The 20,245-nt window shown below is 46.5% G+C and overlaps 1 protein-coding gene across 2 annotated transcripts in view; it reads left to right on the top strand.

Moving 5' to 3' along the window:
* Nucleotides 1-427: 427 nt before the first annotated feature.
* Nucleotides 428-20,245, top strand: part of LRP3 (LDL receptor related protein 3) — a 43,383-nt gene continuing 23,565 nt past the window's right edge. For both annotated transcript variants that reach the window (XM_075326106.1, XM_075326105.1), the window contains exon 1: nt 428-746. In XM_075326106.1, coding sequence (XP_075182221.1) covers nt 692-746 — 55 coding nt within the window. In that variant the 5' untranslated portion in view covers nt 428-691. The remainder of the gene's footprint in view (nt 747-20,245) is intronic.

Below are 20,245 nucleotides of genomic sequence, written 5' to 3'. Positions count from 1 at the left end.
GTAGGGGTTTCATAGCAAAAGGGTGAATACATATGCACAAAGCAATTTTTATTTATTTTATCCTTTATATTTAATTTTTGCCTATCTTTTTCTCACTTCACGTCCCCAACTGATACTGCTTAGTGCTTATGCTTCACATAAAACACAGGTTGTAATATAACAAAATATGTAAAAAGCCAAGTGGGTGAATACTTTTGCAAGGCACTGTATTTGTAGACAGGTCAATGTCTGCAGATGATCTCAGTGCAGGGATAGTGGGGGCTGGCCAGTTCCCTAAGGGGCAGTACTCTGGCTGACCAGGAGGGGGAGGCAGAGAGAGGTGAGCAGGTAGGGGGGCTTCTGCTTAGCAGGTGTATGGAGGTGAGGCTGTCCTGGGGGGAGGGACAGTGGAAGAAAAGGAGGGGTTGGGGTCTTGCTTGTGTGTTTGTGAGGAAGTAGTGTCATCAGCTGCAGCACTAGGAGATGCTTCCTTTTCTCCACCTCCTCCTCCTCCAGCCTGCACTCCTCCTCCTCCTCCCATACAGCACACACAGACACCAGAGAAAAGGCTCCACTTAATGCAATGTGCTGGTGCTGCTGGAAATGACAAGTGCTCATCCCCTGTCTAACAAAAGACCCAGCTGATGTGGAGCCTCTCTCCTCCTGCACCCCCCTGGCTGCCTGACAAAGGACCACAGCCCCCCTCAACACCATGCACAGCTCTGCCAGGCTGGACTTTCTCCATCACATTTCTGTCATTTGCTTTGGTGAGTACCCAATCCAGGTGTTGCTGTACCCCAGTATTGGATGGTGCATGATATTTGGGGGGTCTCAATACAATGCAATGGTGACAACTTGTATTGTGGTCTCGGAGTTGGATGGTCTGGATGTACAGCGTATGTTGTGTTTGCTTCCAGCCCGGCAATGATAGGGGTTAATACTATGATCTCATCTTCTAAATGTGCCACTCAGGACTTGGGCTGCTCCTGTGGCCCTTCCATCTCTTCTTGCACATAGCAGCCGGCAACAGCAGACAGCAGCCGGCAACGGGTGACAGCAGCCGGCAACGGGTGACAGCAGCCGGCAACGGGTGACAGCAGCCAACACCAACGTCTTAAGATGTTATTACAGGTGGAGACCATCTGCCATTGGCTGCCAGGAGCGCCGTGCATTATTAGGGCAGGTGATACGCGGATATATATGTATACGTGCATCCAAAGCCTTTTTTTGGGAGGGACGAATCACGTTCCGATGCCAATTATGTCATATTGTTATACAGCAGAAACTGGATATAAGCATAACGGGTCAAAAAGACACCCTAATTCTGCTGATACTTGGGACCACAGTATGGAGACCCCAGCAAATAGCTCCCCATATCTCAGCTTCTTAGAGGTGGCACGGCACTGAGAGTCAGTATGGAGACCCCAGCAAATAGCTCCCCATATCTCAGCTTCTTAGAGGTGGCACGGTGCTGAGAGCCAGTATGGAGACCCCAGCAAATAGCTCCCCATATCTCAGCTTCTTGGAGGTGGCACGGTGCTGAGAGTCAGTATGGAGACCCCAGCAAATAGCTCCCCATATCTCAGCTTCTTGGAGGTGGCACGGTGCTGAGAGTCAGTATGGAGACCCCAGTAAATAGCTCCCCATATCTCAGCTTCTTAGAGGTGGCACGGTGCTGAGAGCCAGTATGGAGACCCCAGCAAATAGCTCCCCATATCTCAGCTTCTTGGAGGTGGCATGGAGCTGAGAGCCAGTATGGAGACCCCAGCAAATAGCTCCCCATATCTCAGCTTCTTAGAGGTGGCACGGTGCTGAGAGCCAGTATGGAGACCCCAGCAAATAGCTCCCCATATCTCAGCTTCTTGGAGGTGGCACACCGCTGAGAGTCAGTATGGAGACCCCAGCAAATAGCTCCCCATATCTCAGCTTCTTGGAGGTGGCACGGTGCTGAGAGTCAGTATGGAGACCCCAGCAAATAGCTCCCCATATCTCAGCTTCTTGGAGGTGGCACGGTGCTGAGTCAGTATGGAGACCCCAGTAAATAGCTCCCCATATCTCAGCTTCTTGGAGGTGGCACGGCTCTGAGAGTCAGTATGGAGACCCCAGCAAATAGCTCCCCATATCTCAGCTTCTTGGAGGTGGCACGGCGCTGAGAGTCAGTATGGAGACCCCAGTAAATAGCTCCCCATATCTCAGCTTCTTGGAGGTGGCACGGCGCTGAGAGTCAATATGGAGACCCCAGCAAATAGCTCCCCACATCTCAGCTTCTTAGAGGTGGCACGGCGCTGAGAGCCAGTATGGAGACCCCAGCAAATTGCTCCCCATATCTCAGCTTCTTGGAGATGGCACGGCGCTGAGAGTCAGTATGGAGACCCCAGCAAATAGCTCCCCATATCTCAGCTTCTTGGAGGTGGCACGGCGCTGAGAGTCAGTATGGAGACCCCAGTAAATAGCTCCCCATATCTCAGCTTCTTGGAGGTGGCACGGCGCTGAGAGTCAGTATGGAGACCCCAGCAAATAGCTCCCCATATCTCAGCTTCTTGGAGGTGGCACGGCGCTGAGAGTCAGTATGGAGACCCCAGCAAATAGCTCCCCATATCTCAGCTTCTTGGAGGTGGCACACCTCTGAGAGTCAGTATGGAGACCCCCAGCAAATAGCTCCCCATATCTCAGCTTCTTGGAGGTGGCACACCTCTGAGAGTCAGTATGGAGACCCCCAGCAAATTGCTCCCCATATCTCAGCTTCTTGGAGATGGCACGGCGCTGAGAGTCAATATGGAAACCCCAGCAAATAGCTCCCCATATCTCAGCTTCTTGGAGGTGGCACGGCGCTGAGAGTCAGTATGGAGACCCCAGCAAATAGCTCCCCATATCTCAGCTTCTTGGAGGTGGCACGGCGCTGAGAGTCAGTATGGAGACCCCAGCAAATAGCTCCCCATATCTCAGCTTCTTGGAGGTGGCACGGCGCTGAGAGTCAGTATGGAGACCCCAGCAAATAGCTCCCCATATCTCAGCTTCTTGGAGGTGGCACGGTGCTGAGAGTCAGTATGGAGACCCCAGCAAATAGCTCCCCATATCTCAGCTTCTTGGAGGTGGCACACCTCTGAGAGTCAGTATGGAGACCCCCAGCAAATAGCTCCCCATATCTCAGCTTCTTGGAGGTGGCACACCTCTGAGAGTCAGTATGGAGACCCCCAGCAAATTGCTCCCCATATCTCAGCTTCTTGGAGATGGCACGGCGCTGAGAGTCAATATGGAAACCCCAGCAAATAGCTCCCCATATCTCAGCTTCTTGGAGGTGGCACGGCGCTGAGAGTCAGTATGGAGACCCCAGCAAATAGCTCCCCATATCTCAGCTTCTTGGAGGTGGCACGGCGCTGAGAGTCAGTATGGAGACCCCAGCAAATAGCTCCCCATATCTCAGCTTCTTGGAGGTGGCACGGCGCTGAGAGTCAGTATGGAGACCCCAGCAAATAGCTCCCCATATCTCAGCTTCTTGGAGGTGGCATGGCGCTGAGAGTCAGTATGGAGACCCCAGCAAATAGCTCCCCATATCTCAGCTTCTTGGAGGTGGCACGGCGCTGAGAGTCAGTATGGAGACCCCAGCAAATAGCTCCCCATATCTCAGCTTCTTGGAGGTGGCACGGTGCTGAGAGCCAGTATGGAGACCCCAGCAAATAGCTCCCCATATCTCAGCTTCTTGGAGGTGGCACGGCGCTGAGAGTCAGTATGGAGACCCCAGCAAATAGCTCCCCATATCTCAGCTTCTTGGAGGTGGCACACCTCTGAGAGTCAGTATGGAGACCCCCAGCAAATAGCTCCCCATATCTCAGCTTCTTGGAGGTGGCACACCGCTGAGTCAGTATGGAGACCCCAGCAAATAGCTCCCCATATCTCAGCTTCTTGGAGGTGGCACGGTGCTGAGAGTCAGTATGGAGACCCCAGCAAATTGCTCCCCATATCTCAGCTTCTTGGAGGTGGCACACCGCTGAGAGTCAGTATGGAGACCCCAGCAAATAGCTCCCCATATCTCAGCTTCTTGGAGGTGGCACGGTGCTGAGAGTCAGTATGGAGACCCCAGCAAATAGCTCCCCATATCTCAGCTTCTTGGAGGTGGCACGGTGCTGAGAGTCAGTATGGAGACCCCCAGCAAATAGCTCCCCATATCTCAGCTTCTTGGAGGTGGCACGGTGCTGAGAGTCAGTATGGAGACCCCAGCAAATTGCTCCCCATATCTCAGCTTCTTGGAGGTGGCACGGTGCTGAGAGTCAGTATGGAGACCCCAGCAAATAGCTCCCCATATCTCAGCTTCTTGGAGGTGGCACGGTGCTGAGAGTCAGTATGGAGACCCCAGCAAATAGCTCCCCATATCTCAGCTTCTTGGAGGTGGCATGTCACCCCTGAATTATCAGATTATAAATGAACGTAGGCCTGTTTCCCATGAGTTATTATTATGGTTGCAACCCAAACCATCTATGATTCTACAGACATTACTTAAAGGGGTGTTACGCTCTCCATAAATCATCTGGAATAGGTTGTAGACCACCATGTGGACTCCACTGATTGCCAGAACATGAGACAAGTGTCCCAGTGTCTCTCTGGTTCTCCCATGAAGATGGGGACCAGGTTGGGTTGAATCCACCATGTCCAGGGGTGGACATTTCATAGTTGCCAAACAAGGGCCCACGTCCACCTCCAAAATTGCAAGAAGACACATTACGGAGCTGCTGAACTGCGAAGGGACAATATACTGGTCCTCTTCTGTCTGTGTCTGGCCCTGATGAGATCAAAATTGAACTTTTTGCCCACCATGCGGACTCCACTGATTGCCAGAACATAGGATCAGTGTCCCGGTGTCTCTCTTGTTCTCCCCTGAAGATCGTGACCGGAGGGTTTGAATCCACCATGTCCAGGGGTGGACATTTCATGGTTGCCCACAAGGGCCCATGTCCACCTCCAAAATTGCAAGAAGACACATTAAGTTGCTACTGAACTGCGAAGAACCCATAAACTGGTCTTCTGCTGTCTGTGTCCGGCCCTGATTTCAGCACTTAATTTTTTTTTAAGCTCCACTTAGCTGTTTGGGTTTTTTTTAATTGTCAGTGCTGTAGACCACTCATCGACACACACAAAACAGGGCCCCTGTGGAAGAAGAATATATGGGCTCCTTGCCACCCAACAGCTCATGAAAATGCACAATTGCACTTGGTTTGGAGGTAGAAATGGGCCCCCAACCTCTTGGGCCCCTGTGCTGCCGCACTGGTTGCACCTGCAGTAGACGAACAGCAGGTCTCGTGCGAACATCCATTACTTTAGTCGTCCAGTGTAGGATGAGTTTTATATGACCACATCATTGGTGCTACCTGTAGGTGCCCAAGAAGTAAAGGGGCCATTACCACCTCCAAAGCAGGAGGACTTGTGCATTATGTTGAGTTCTTGGACTGCAAAGGGCCCATATACTGTTCTTGCATAGGTGCACTTTTCTGTCTGTGTCCGCCAGTGGGCCACATTTATGTGATAAAACCATAAAAATTGGAAAGACAAGTTTTCAAACTTTGAAGCTGGAGATATAGTTGGTCTCCAGGCTATCATGTGGTGCCTCCTTCCTTGTCCCTCTTGCTCCCAAATTTGAAGTTGTATGAGGTTATGAAAAGTTTCTCCTTTATTCCGGGAGGAACCCTTGACCATTGTCTGTGTATAGTTTTGCAGTTCAGCTCCATTGTCTTGTAATACTGTGATACTGTCACAGTTCCACTGTGTGGAGCATTTTAGATTTGGAATGCTTTTGTCACAGCACCGCTGTGCGGAGCATTTTGAATTTGAAAATGCTCTGCTATGTGTCTTGCGCACTTGCTGACAGATTGTCTTTCAGCACTAGGGTCCACACTGGTTTTGGGAGGTGCCTTCACAGTTGTGCCTCATTTCTGGTGCTTGCTTTGTCTGAACTTCGCCAGTCGTACTTCATGTTTGCTCAGTGTGCTCTTGGCTTCTGTCTGGTGTAAGTGTTCTGATCTTGACTTCTGACCTCGGACCTCTTCCTGACCACGTCTCTGTCTGCTCCCTGAACCTTAGATATTGCTGTGGAGACACGGGGCTCAGTGGGTGCTCTCGTCCACTAAAACCCGCCGCCTTTAGAAAGACAGCGTGGCTCAGGGCTCATCCCAACTGAACGCCGACCTCCTTAACCGTGGGCGTAACACTACTCAGACAACACAGGGTGAGGGAACCACAATAATTAGACTTTATTGGATCCCCAAAATATTAACGGCACATAACCAGCAAAACACACAAATGTAACAGGCAACAGAGTCTCACCCTTCCGCTGGCTCACCAGGGATTTAGAATGTCCATGCCTCACAGGTTCCAAGCTGTCTGAGGTCTGCAAAGTCTGTAACAGGTGACTGAACTGTCCCAACCTGAGTGTCCTCCTTAGGTAGTCCTGGTTTGATGTTAAAATCCTGGCAGCCGGAGTCGAAATCCCTAGGCTGTGGATATGGTCTCCAACCGGATCCGGAGTCCCTAGATTGAAGCCATAAGATATCCTGATCCTCTAGTCAGCTCCAAAGAGCTTAGACTGGATCCATCAGCATCCATCAACCTTCATCAACCCTGGTGGCTTAAAGAAGTCCCTTTTATAGCCATAACCTTCCCTTAGGATACACTGCGTCCTCATCGATTGTTTGGACAAGATTGCTTCTCCCATTGGATGAATTTCAAGCTGCATGGATAATGTTCATTTAAATGATGTGCATAGAAAGACTCAGTATATCTACATGGAGTCGGCAAGTCACCGACTAGACAATGGCTACTAAGGTAATTACATTATCAATACACAACTACAATACAATGATTACTGGAAATGTCTGGAGAACAATACGTCTGGCTTTCAGTGGCCAACACAATTACACTGAGTCAACAAGAGTCTTGTAAAAACAATGAGGGACTTCTCCCCCCGTCTATAGACAATCTATCATGCTGTCTGGCTGGATTTTAAGAAACTTTAACCCATGAGAGTCTATGTCGTCACAATGCCTCCTGGCTTCTGACCTCAGACCTCTTCTTGACATGTCTCTTTCTCCTCCCTGAACCTTATACATTCCCTCCCGGCTTCTGACCTCGGACCTCTTCCTGATCATGTCTCTGTGTGTTCCCTGAACCTTATACGTTACCTCCCAGCTTCTGACCTCGGACCTCTTGCTGACTACATCTCTGTCTGCTCCCTGAACCTTATACATTGCCTCCCGGCTTCTGACCTCGGACCTCTTCCTGACCATGTATCTGTCTTCTCCCTGAACCTTATACGTTACCTCCTGGCTTCTGACCTTGGACCTCTTCCTGACTACATCTCTATCTGCTCCCTGAACCTTATACGTTCCATCTCGGCTTCTGACCTCGGACCTCATCCTGACCACGTCTCTGTCTTCTCCCTGAACCTAATATATTACTTCCCGGCTTCTGACCTCGTACCTCTTCCTGACCATGTCTCTGTCTGCTCCCTGAATCTTATAAGTTACCTCCTGGCTTATGATCCTGGCTTGTCTGACTACCCTTCTATTCATACTGCTCCTAGTGTCTAGCATCATAGATACTAGACAGACCATGGTAAAGAAAGACAGTTTTTGGGAAAAACAAGTTTTTTGTTCTTTAAATTTGGGATCAAGCTGAGCAGTAAAGAGGCTCCCTCCCTCATTGAACCCCTTTAAATTTGGGATTATTTTGGAAGGTGTTAGTCTTGTGCCATTAGTGTCAGTTCTAGTTTACTTAGGATGTGATCTCATTTCTCTTTTGTCCATTTTCTGCTTTGTCCTTACATCCACCGTAAAGATCAATGCTGTCAGTGTCAGGATCCGTCTCTCTAACATTTACCTGTCAAATACAACATGCGTGTGCACAATATAAAGACATGAATGTGCACTCCGACCCATTAAAGGGCTTGCAATATTGGAATACTAACGTATCTGTCATGTGCAGACTTATGATTGATAGATTATACTCAGCAGCCGAACGAAGGGGGCTTCAACTTCCAGGGTCCCCACAACAGCGGCCGTGCACCACCACAACAAATGTAGAGCAGCGTGGCATAAATGATGTTGAATTTGGCCACCATACTCATCCGGTCAGGCTCTGCCCCCTTACCAAAAAGTTGGCTGGAACTAGCATAATAAGCCAAAACTTTCAAAAGTTTTGTACTGTGAGATGTTGCCCAAAAATGTTAAAAAATTTTAAGCCAGAAGACTGGAGTAAAGTGCGTGATCAATCATCCCCTATGTTTGGATTTACCTTGACTACATTGCTGTCACGTGTGACAGTCCTGTGGTGTCCCGCTATAGAAGGTCACAGTGTTTGGCTGTGCAAACTGCTCCCTGACCTTCTATTATTCCTGCTTGGTATATTTGGTATCCTATGTATCTCCTCTGCCTGGTTTTCATCCCTTTCCCTTTAGGACCCTGCAGAGTTCCTCACCCTTTCAGCTGCTTTTCATCAGCACTTCCCTTGGTGTCTTTATATACCTTCACGTCCTATTACTCTGTGCTGGTGATGGGTCTAATACCTTTAACTAACAGTGCAAGCAGTCGACTAGTATTCATCTGGAGAAACTTTGTAGTTGTTGCAGTTCTTCTCCCCGAGTCATTGGCAGATATGTTATTTATTTACTTTCCCCCTGTTTGCTATCCTTGTGTCTTCTTTAGAGCTTAGTGGGGTTAACTAGCGCTCTTACCATTTGCTTCCTATCTAGGGCCCAGTTATATGGTGAGTCAGGGTCAGGTATCCAACTTGGCGCATAGGTGCGGAACCTATCTAAGGTGCTGAGGGAAACCAGGGTCAGGTATCCAGCTCGGCACATAGTCGTGGGACCTATCTAGGGTGCTGAGGGAAGCCAGGGTCAGGTATCCAGCTCGGCGCAATGGTGCAGAACCTATCTAGGGCGGTGAGGGAAGCCAGGGCCAGGTATCCTGCTCATCGCATGGGTGCGGAACCTATCTAGGGTGGTGAGGGAAGCCAGGGTCAGGTATCCTGCTTGTTGCATAGGTGCAGAACCTATCTAGGGTGGTGAGAGAATCTAGGGGCCAGGTAATCAGCTTGGTGCATAGGTTCCACACCTATATAGGGTGCTGAGGGAAGCCAGGAGCCAGGTATCCTGCTCGGTACATAGGTGTGGAACCTATCTAGGGTGGTGAGGGAAGCCAGGGTCAGGTATCCTGCTAGGTTCCACACCTATGTACCGATCTAGGGTGGTGAGGGAAGCCAGGGTCAGGTATCCTGCTCGGCGCATAGGTGTGGAACCTATCTAGGGTGGTGAGGGAAGCCAGGAGCCTGCGGTAGGCTTAGTCAGGGGTCACCATCTCACTTTTCCCTAGACACAGGGTTTCCCTTCCCTTTCGCCGTTCGCTTGGTACTTCCCCGTACCTAGCATGACAATTCCAGATAAAGAAGAAGGGATGCTCCTTTTTTAACCAGTGGAGGAGGAGACCACAGCTTGTCATCAGTAAAATCATCGTTTAGCCGATCGTTTGACCGACGACCATGTTGGCCAACTCTCCCATACACATGAGCTCTCATTTATCCGAGTCCTTTTATGTTCTCCATGAGAAAGACGCCAGATAACACGTCCGCCGGGAGAACAAACCGATCGACAGTCCAAAATCGGATGTGCACGATCAACATCTCCTCAACGATCAGTCGGCCGACACAACCATACACATACATTAGACGACTGTCGGCCAAAGTTGTCGATATCGGCCAACATGTCACACTTGCATCTGAGCTTCTGTTATAGCGATTCGGGTCCAACCTTTAACTATTCTGATACTACAACTCCTATCATGGCAGGTTGCAGCAGGGCATGCGTGGAGTTATAGGTTTATATCAGAGTATACATCTTTGCAAAAAAAAACAATTGCATTTCAAAAAGATTCCGCATTTTACACGTTTCCAATAATTCCCGTCCGACAGTCGCTGTGATGGTTTGTTTCTTATCGACCTTTAGTGAATCGACTCCTTTGTGTCTGATTTTCTGTCTGGATAAATGTGTGAAAGCTTAAATTGATGATTTCAGTGGCGGGAGGGACGGTGCGAGTGTTACATTGTATCCAGGGCTGGTGTGACATTGTATCTGTACATGCATCGGTCCCATGAAGTGTAATAAGCAATGCTGACTCAATACTTATAGCTCAGACTTAAGTCATTATATTGCTTTGTTTTTTTCCTAACGAGACCAGACAGGTTCTTTGTTGTAAGCACGGACAGACTTTGCAGATATATTTCGTTTCTCGTCACTCGTCTACCACTAGGGCCACATGTGGACGATCTGGCTTCTTTAGCTAGGACTCCATGCTCGGAGAGTGCAAGGACCATGCACTTGGTGTGCAGGGTTTGGCGTCATGTGGAATCTGCAATTCGGGTTTACACCATATGAAGACCTGTATTGTATGGGAGCATCGAGAATATGTCCAGAATGGTCACTGCTATGTGGACACTTTGGTTGTCAAAATAGAGCACTCTAGATGTCACTATTATGTGAGCACTGTGTCTATCATTGTGTGGGCACTCAGTCATTGCGGGAGTCCATAACAGTGGCAGCTGGAGTGCTCCATGATGACAGCCTGAGTGCTCACATGAGTGACCGCTGGAGTGCTCCATGATGACAGCCTGAGTGCCCATGTAAGTGACAGCTGGAGTGCTCCATGATGACAGCCTGAGTGCCCACATGAGTGACCGCTGGAGTGCTCCATGATGACAGCCTGAGTGCCCACATGAGTGACCGCTGGAGTGCTCTATGATGTCACTGCATGAGTACCCACAAAAGAGTGACAGCTGGAGTGCTCCATGATGACAGCCTGAGTGCCCACATAAGTAACAGCTGGAGTGCTCCATGATGACAGCCTGAGTGCCCACATAAGTAACAGCTGGAGTGCTCCATGATGACAGCCTGAGTGCCCACATGAGTGACCGCTGTGCTCCATGATGACAGCCTGAGTGCCCACGTAAGTGACAGCTGGAGTGCTCCATGATGACAGCCTGAGTGCCCACATAAGTGACAGCTGGAGTGCTCCATGATGACAGCCTGAGTGCCCACATAAGTAACAGCTGGAGTGCTCCATGATGACAGCCTGAGTGCCCACATGAGTGACCGCTGTGCTCCATGATGACAGCCTGAGTGCCCACGTAAGTGACAGCTGGAGTGCTCCATGATGACAGGCTGAGTGCCCACATAAGTGACAGCTGGAGTACTCCATGATGACAGCCTGAGTGCCCACATAAGTGACAGCTGGAGTGCTCCATGATGACAGCCTGAGTGCCCACATAAGTGACAGCTGGAGTACTCCATGATGACAGCCTGAGTGCCCACATAAGTGACAGCTGGAGTGCTCCATGATGACAGCCTGAGTGCCCACATAAGTGACAGCTGGAGTGCACCATGATGACAGCCTGAGTGCCCACATAAGTGACAGCTGGAGTGCTCCATGATGACATCCTGAGTGCTCACGTAACAATGACAGCTGGAGTGCTCCATGATGGCAGCTTGAGTGCCCACATGAGTGACAGCTGGAGTGCTCCATGATGACATCCTGAGTGCTCACGTAACAATGACAGCTGGAGTGCTCCATGATGGCAGCTTGAGTGCCCACATGAGTGACAGCTGGAGTGCTCCATGATGACAGCCTGAGTGCCCATGTGAGTGAGAGCTGGAGTGCTCCATGATGTCATCCTGAGTGCCCACGTAACAATGACAGCTGGAGTGCTCCATGATGACAGCCTGAGTGCCCACATAAGTGACAGCTGGAGTGCTCCATGATGACAGCCTGAGTGCCCACATAAGTGACAGCTGGAGTGCTCCATGATGACAGCCTGAGTGCCCATGTGAGTGAGAGCTGGAGTGCTCCATGATGTCATCCTGAGTGCCCACGTAACAATGACAGCTTGAGTGCTCGGCAATGATACCCTGTAATTTGGGCACTCTGGCGGTCACTGTTGTGGGCGCTGAGTCTGTGACTATGAAGTCCTCCATCTGTCACTGACACAGACCTCATTAGGACACGTTCCTTACAAGTTGGCCCTATACTTTTGACTTGATGGGTTTTACATGTGTCGTAGCCGCTTGTAAGTCTCTTCTATGCCTTGTCTGGAGTTGCTAGGAAATAACCTCTCAGATGAATTCTGCAATCCACAGCCGATTCCCTTTCATCTTCAATGCACTCTGCTCAGCGCGGAGCTCGCAGGGACCTGTTTACCAGAGCGGACCAACCTCTCCGAATGCGGCTTGCATCATAATTGTATTTATAACTAGAAAGTGCAAAACTGATCCCAGCCTGCTGCGCGCCCGCTTCATGGTTATCCCCAGAGGGTGGCTTTATAGACCTTCACACCTGCATTGGGTTTTTTTTGTTGTTTTTTTTTACCGGTTGGTAAGTCATTACATGATTTGTAACGTTAAAAAATGCAGAAAAGAACACTACAAAAAAATGTCAAATTTTTCACGGTGGTTCATGCTGGATAATACATTTTCGGCATCTTCAGATACTTATTTTTGTATCTTTAGACCAATTCTTAACTTTTAAACCAACTATTGGCGCCGGAACTAAAGCCATGCCCCTCTTTAGCTAAACCACGACCCTCCCTGTGAATCCCCGACCCTTTGAGAGTTTTAAACAGATAATAAATAACTCTAAAGCAGGCTTTACACGTTGCGACATCGCTTCCGAAATATCGTCAGGGTCACATCGTTAGTGACGCACATCCGGCGCTGGTAGCGACATCGCAACGTGTAAATCCTAGGTGCGACAATAAACGATTGCAAAAGTGTCGAAAATCGGTGATCTGTGTAGCGTCAGACATTTTCATAATGTCAGGTCAACCGCAGGTACGATATTGTTTGTCGTTCCTGCAGCACCACACATCACTGTGTGTGAACCCGCAGGAGCCACAAACATCTCCTTACCTGCCTCCCGACGGCAATGCGGAAGGAAGGAGGTGGGCGGGACGTTATGTCCCACTCATCTCCGCTCCTCCGCTTCTATTGGCCGGCCGCCTAGTGACGTCGGTGTGACGCCGCACGCACCTCCCCCTTGAAGGAGGGATTGTTCGGCAGTCACAGCGACGTCGCCGAGCAGGTATGTGCGTGTGAGGCTGCCGTAGCGATAATGTTCACTACGGCAGCAATCACCACATATCGCATGTGCGACGGGGGCGGGGACTATCGCACTCAACATCACTAGCCGATGCTAGCGATGTCGCAACGTGTAAAGCCCGCCTAAGGCTATGTGAAATTGATACGCTAGGAACAGGGAAGTACTAACTGAACGGCAAAAGGGAAGGGGGAGATGGTGACCCCTGACCAAACCTACTGCTGGCCCCTGGCTTCCCTCACCACCCTAGATAGGTTCCGCACCTATGCACCGAGCAGGATTCCTGACCCTGGCTTCCCTCACCACCCTAGATAGGTTCCACACCTATGTGCAGAGCTGGATACCTGACCCCTGGCTTCCCTCACCACCCTAGATAGGTTCTACACCTATGCACCGAGCAGGATACCTGACCCTGGCTTCCCTCACCACCCTAGATAGGTTCTGCACCTATGCGCCGAGCAGGATACCTGACCATGGCTTCCCTCACCACCCTAGATAGGTTCCACACCTATGGCTATATGAAATTGTCACGCTAGGTATGAGGAAGTATCAAGTGAACGGCGAAAGGGAAGGGAAATCCTGTGTCTAGAGAATGGGGAGATGGTGATCCCTCACCAAAGCTACTGCTGGCCCCAGGATCCCTCAACACCCTAGATCAGTTCTTCACCTATGTGCCGAGAAGAACACCTGGCCTCTGGCTTCCCTCACCACCCTAGATAGCTTCTGCACCTATGCACTGAGTAGGATACCTTACCTCTGGCTTGCTTCACCACCCTAGATAGGTTCTACACCTATACGCCATGTAGAATACCTGACCCTGGCTTTCCTCACCATCCTAGATAGGTTTCACACCTATGAGCCAAGCAGAACACCTGACCCTTGGCTTCCCTCACCACCCTATATAGGTTCTTTACCTATGCGCTGAGCAGAACACTTGACCCCTGGTTCTCCTGACCACCCTAGATAGGTTCCACACCTATGCGCCGAGCAGAAAACCTGACCCCTGTTTCCCCTCACCACCCTTAATAGGTTCTGCACCTATGCACTGAGCAGGACACCTCACCCTTGCTGACACTGAAATAGGCCCTAGGTATGGAACGGATGGGATGAGCGCTTAGTCAACCCCAATAAACTCTAAAGAAGACACAGGGATCACAAATAGGGGGAAATTTAACTAATAACATATCTCCAGATGACTCAGGGAGAGGAACTGAAACAATGACAAAGTTTCTCCAGATGAATACAAGCTGACTGCTTGCACTGAAGACTTCTTAATGGTAATAGACCTGTCACCAGCACAGAGTAAGGGGGAATGAGTGTATATAAAGACACAAAGGGAAGTGCTGAAGATTAACCCTAGAACGCATACCTAGGGCCTCTCAGGCCTGCTAGGTTACTTGTTTTCTATTGTAGATTTCTATGGTTGCACGTTCTAGGATTAATAGCTGAAAGGTGAGGAAATTCGTAGGGTCCTAAAGAGAAAGGGATAAACCCCAAGTAGGGAAAAAGGGAAAGTCAGAGAGCTTGTGTAGTCAAACACTGCGACCTTGTACAGCCGGAAACTACAGGACTGTCTGTCAAGTGTGACACAGCTGTGACAAAAATATGCAAAAAAAAAAGCTGTAAAATATGATGTGGTTTTATTGTGAATTGTAGGGGGCAAAATGTGCCTTCGAAAACCGCAATAAAATCACCAAAGGTTGGCTGCAAAGGGCAACATTGTCCGTTTTTGCTGACACATTTTGAAAGTGATGCACAAAAAATGGCTCATGATGGTGGACTACTATGTAGAACAAGTGCAATGCAGTTTTTTTTGGGGGGGTGGGGGGGTGCGATTGTTGGCCTAAGCTACACATGTAAGTTATGATCTGCATTTGTTTGGGGATGGCAAGGTAAACGACTACATTTGCGGTCTTTGTGGTCTCTGGACGTGGCTGGGGGGCAGCTTGCTGCAGCAGAAACCCCCCTCCTGACTTCTCTGTCTGCAGCAGGATCCGTCTCTGCAATGAATCTGTACAACTGTTGTTACATTTGATTGGGTCGTTCTCTTGCCCTAATGGGTTATAAATAGTGAATTCTCTCCGGCAAGTCAGGTCGCAGAGCATGCCTATTTTTATTTTTGTACACCAGTGCAAAAATTTCTATATGCCAAGCAAAAAAAAAAAAGCAAATGTTGAGCTGGATGACAGTCAGTCTGTGTTCTGACGATTCTTGGGGCCGCACATTGTCTCTGGACACAAGTGATTTGTAGCCTTCAAAGTTGCTTCATTATTAGTTCTTACTGGAAGGGGTTTGCAGAAAGCTACACTATGACCGCAAGGGAAAACACTTTATGGTTTGAGAAGAAAAAATTACAGGAAATGTTGCCTTTCTTGTGATTTCTGGGTCTAAAATAGCAGCCCGCAGCCACTCAGAGTTGTCACATGCTTTTGATGCAACAATCCAAGCACTTTACCTGGCTCATCCCATTTTCCTTACTGCGGTGGCAATCAGGGTAATATAAGGGGTTACTGACAGCTCACAGCTACCACTAAGCCCTAGATTAGTAATGGGAGGCATCTATGAGACCCCCCCATTACTAATCTGTAAGTGAAAAGAAATAAACACAAAAAAATCCTTTATTTGAAATAAAATACAAAAAAAACCCCTCTTTCTCCAGTTAATTAACCCCATACACCCAGTTCTGAAGTAATCCATACAAGGTCCCACAACGATTCTGCTACATACTGAAGCCACAGCGCTCTGGCACTGAATATGTCCGCACGCTGTGGCTTCAGGAAAAGACTGACAGAGCTGCAGCTCTGAGCGGTGATGTCACTCAGTTTATCTGAGGTCACAGCTGAAGGTTCCCACGGTACAGCACCTGTGACCGCACGTAAACTAACCTCAGGTGACCTCATTGAACTCAGTGACCTCAGCTTAGGTGAGTTCACAGACCTGCATCTCCTGGCTGAAAACTGTGTTTGTTTTGTTGTTTTGCCAAGAGATGCAAATTTGGTTTTGAAATTTATGCACCATATTCTGTACCAAATCTGCATCTTCTGGCAAAAAATGCATCAAAACCGCATCGTGTTTTGATAGATTATTTTTGACAGGAGATGTAGATTTGGTGTTTTATGCACCATATTCCTGCACCAAATCTACACCTTTTGACAAAAAACCACATCAAAACTGCATCGTGTTTTGATGGATTATTTTTGCCAGGAGATGTAGATTTGGTGTTGAAATTTATGCACCATATTCCTACACCAAATCTACATCATCTGGGAACAAAATGCATCAAAACATGATGCAATTTTGATGTGTTTTTTTTTTCCATAAGATGCTGAAATTTATACAACATATTCCTGCACCAAATCTGCATCTTCTCATAAAAAAGGAACACATCAAAACCTCATCAAGCTTTGATGCATTTTTTTGCCAGGAGATGTAGAGTTGGTGCTGAAATTTATGCACTATATTCCTGCACCAAATCTACATCACCTGGCAACAAAATGCATCAAAACATGATGCAATTTTGATGCGTTTTTTTTGCCATAAGATACTGAAATTTATACATCATATTCCTTCACTAAATCTGCATCTCCTCGTAAAAAAGGAACACCTCAAAACCTCATCCTGTTTTGATGCGTTTTTTTGCCAGGAGATGTAGATTTGGAGCTGAAATTTATGCACTATATTCCTGCACCAAATCTACATCACCAAATCTACATCACCTGCGTTTTTTTGCCATAAGATGCTGAAATTTATACACCATATTCCTGCACAAAATCTACATCTCCTCGTAAAAAAAGGAACACATCAAAACTGCATCGCGTTTTGATGCATTTTGTTGCCAGGTGATGTAGATTTGGTGCAGGAATATGGTGTATAAATTTCAGCCCCAGATCTGCATCTTCTGGTAAAAAAAAAAATCGTCAAAACCGCATCATGTTTTGATGCATTTTGTTGCCAGGTGGTGTAGATTTGGTGCAGGAATATGGTGTATAAATTTCAGCACCAGATCTGCATCTTCTGGTAAAGAAAAAAATCGTCAAAACCGCATCGTGTTTTGATGCATTTTGTTGAAAGGGGATGTAGATTTGGTGCAGGAATATGGTGTATAAATTTCAGCACCAAATCTACATCTCCTAGCAAAAATAATCCATCAAAACACGATGCGGTTTTGATGCGTTTATTTTGGCCAGAAGATGCATATTTTGTGCAGGAATATGGGGAATAAATTTGAGCACCAAATCTACATCTCCTAGCAAAAATAATCCATCAAAACACAATGCGGTTTTGATAAGTTTTTTTGCCAGGTGATGTAGATTTGGTGCAGGAATATGGTGTATAAATTTCAGCACCAAATCTACATCTCGTAGCAAAAATAATTCATCAAAACACGATGCGGTTTTTGCCAGAAGATGTAGATTTGGTGCAGGAATATGGTGTATAAATTTCAGCACCAAATCTGCATCTCTTGATAAAGAAACACACAAAAAATGGTTTTGGTGCGATTTTTTGCCAGGAGATGAAGATTTTGCAGGAGCTCAACAGGTTTGCTGGAGATATGTGCTTATACTCCAACTGCCCCAGAAAAGCATTAAAAAGACTGTTATTGTGATGGTATCGTATTGACACCTGGAGCGAGGGGAGAGGTGTTTGGGTTTTTTCGCCTTGCGGTGTGTCTTTTATCATTATGCAAGTCTCCATTCTGACATCCCCCTCCGCACCTCACGCCCCAGCTGCTTCCACTTCTGCAGGTGGGCCCCAGACGTCTTCCATGAAGAGATAGAACAAGCAGTTGCTTAGTTGCTCGAAATCCTTCAGCAAGTTGGCAAGTGTCTTCTTGCTGGCAATGCTGTAAAGTCAATATTGAGACAGCTTCTTCCTTCCATCTCCTTGTAGTCCTCGGCTGTTGAGGAATGAATTCAGACTGATCATTATCCCATTGATGGGAAGAATTAGCTCACTTTGTGAGCAGATCGCAGAATATTTACTGGCTTGATGCAGCGATGGATTCTGCGGATTAGCCTTCGGGGCGCACTAATTAAATTCAAATACAGATGAAAGAACAGGATGGGAAGATGAGAGCTGGCTGGCTCGCCAACGTCTGCCCACACCGCCTCCAAATGTCACGGTGGATTGTAAAGGCTTGCCATCCGGGGCTCTCAGGGTGTTCCAACATATTTGGGACTAGTCCCCCTCCTCTAGGAATTACCTGTTAAAAATTTTCACAAGTGGAAATACGATTGACGTAATCTTGTACATAGGGGCAGTATTATAGTAGTTATATTCTTGTACATAGGGGACAGTATTATAGTAGTTATATTCTTGTACATAGGGGCAGTATTATAGTAGTTATATTCTTGTATATAGGAGCAGTATTATAGTAGTTATATTCTTGTACATAGGGGCAGTATTATAGTAGTTATATTCTTGTACATAGGGGCAGTATTATAGTAGTTATATTCTTGTACATAGGGGCAGTATTATAGTAGTTATATTCTTGTACATAGGAGCAGTATTATAGTAGTTATATTCTTGTACATAGGGGACAGTATTATAGTAGTTATATTCTTGTACATAGGGGCAGTATTATAGTAGTTATATTCTTGTACATAGGAGCAGTATTATAGTAGATATATTCTTGCACATAGGGGACAGTATTATAGTAGTTATATTCTTGTATATAGGAGCAGTATTATAGTAGGTATATTCTTGTACATAGGGGGCAGTATTATAGTAGTTATATTCTTGCACATAGGGGACAGTATTATAGTAGTTATATTCTTGTACATAGGGGCAGTATTATAGTAGTTATATTCTTGTACATAGGAGGCAGGATTATAGTAGTTATATTCTTGTACATAGGGAACAGTATTATAGTAGTTATATTCCTATACATAGGGGGCAGTATTATAGTAGTTATATTCTTATACATAGGAGCAGTATTATAGTAGTTATACTCTTGTATATAGGAGCAGTATTATAGTAGTTATATTCTTGTACATAGGGGCAGTATTATAGTAGTTATATTCTTGTACATAGTGACAGTATTATAGTAGTTATATTCTTGTACATAGGAGCAGTATTATAGTAGTGATATTCTTATTTCATCGGGGCAGTATTATAGTAGTTATATTCTTGTACATAGGGGCAGTATTATAGTAGTTATATTCTTGTACATAGGGGCAGTATTATAGTAGTTATATTCTTGTATATAGGAGCAGTATTATAGTAGTTATATTCTTGTACATAGGGGCAGTATTATAGTAGTTATATTCTTGTACATAGGGGGCAGTATTATAGTAGTTATATTCTTGTACATATGGGCAGTATTATAGTAGTTATATTCTTGTACATAGGAGCAGTATTATAGTAGTTATATTCTTGTACATAAGGGCAGTATTATAGTAGTTATATTCTTGTACATAGGAGCAGTATTATAGTAGTTATATTCTTGTACATAGGAGCAGTATTATAGTGGTTATATTCTTGTACATTTGGGGCAGTATTATAGTAGTTATATTCTTGTACATAGGAGCAGTATTATAGTAGTTATATTCTTGTACATTGGAGCAGTATTATAGTAGTTATATTCTTGTACATAGGGGGCAGTATTATAGTAGTTCTATTCTTGAACATAGGGGGCAGTATTATATTAGTTATATTCTTGTACATAGAAGCAGTCTTATAGTAGTTATATTCTTGTATATAGGAGCAGTATTATAGTAGTTATATTCTTGTACATAGGGGCAGTATTATAGTAGTTATATTCTTGTACATAGGGGCAGTATTATAGTAGTTATATTCTTGTACATAGGGGCAGTATTATAGTAGTTATATTCTTGTACATAGGGGCAGTATTATAGTAGTTATATTCTTGTACATAGGGGCAGTATTATAGTAGTTATATTCTTGTACATAGGGGCAGTATTATAGTAGTTATATTCTTGCACATAGGGGCAGTATTATAGTAGTTATATTCTTGCACATAGGAGCAGTATTATAGTAGTTATATTCTTGTACATAGGGGCAGTATTATAGTAGTTATATTCTTGTACATAGGGGGCAGTATTATAGTAGTGATATTCTTGTACTTTTATGTCTGAGATGTCTTTATTTTGCCTTTTCTCTCACTAAAGAACATTTTT

Source organism: Anomaloglossus baeobatrachus, chromosome 10 (genome assembly GCF_048569485.1).
Source record: "Anomaloglossus baeobatrachus isolate aAnoBae1 chromosome 10, aAnoBae1.hap1, whole genome shotgun sequence".
Classification (NCBI taxonomy): domain Eukaryota; kingdom Metazoa; phylum Chordata; class Amphibia; order Anura; family Aromobatidae; genus Anomaloglossus; species Anomaloglossus baeobatrachus.
This window is presented reverse-complemented; position numbering and strand designations above follow the sequence as displayed.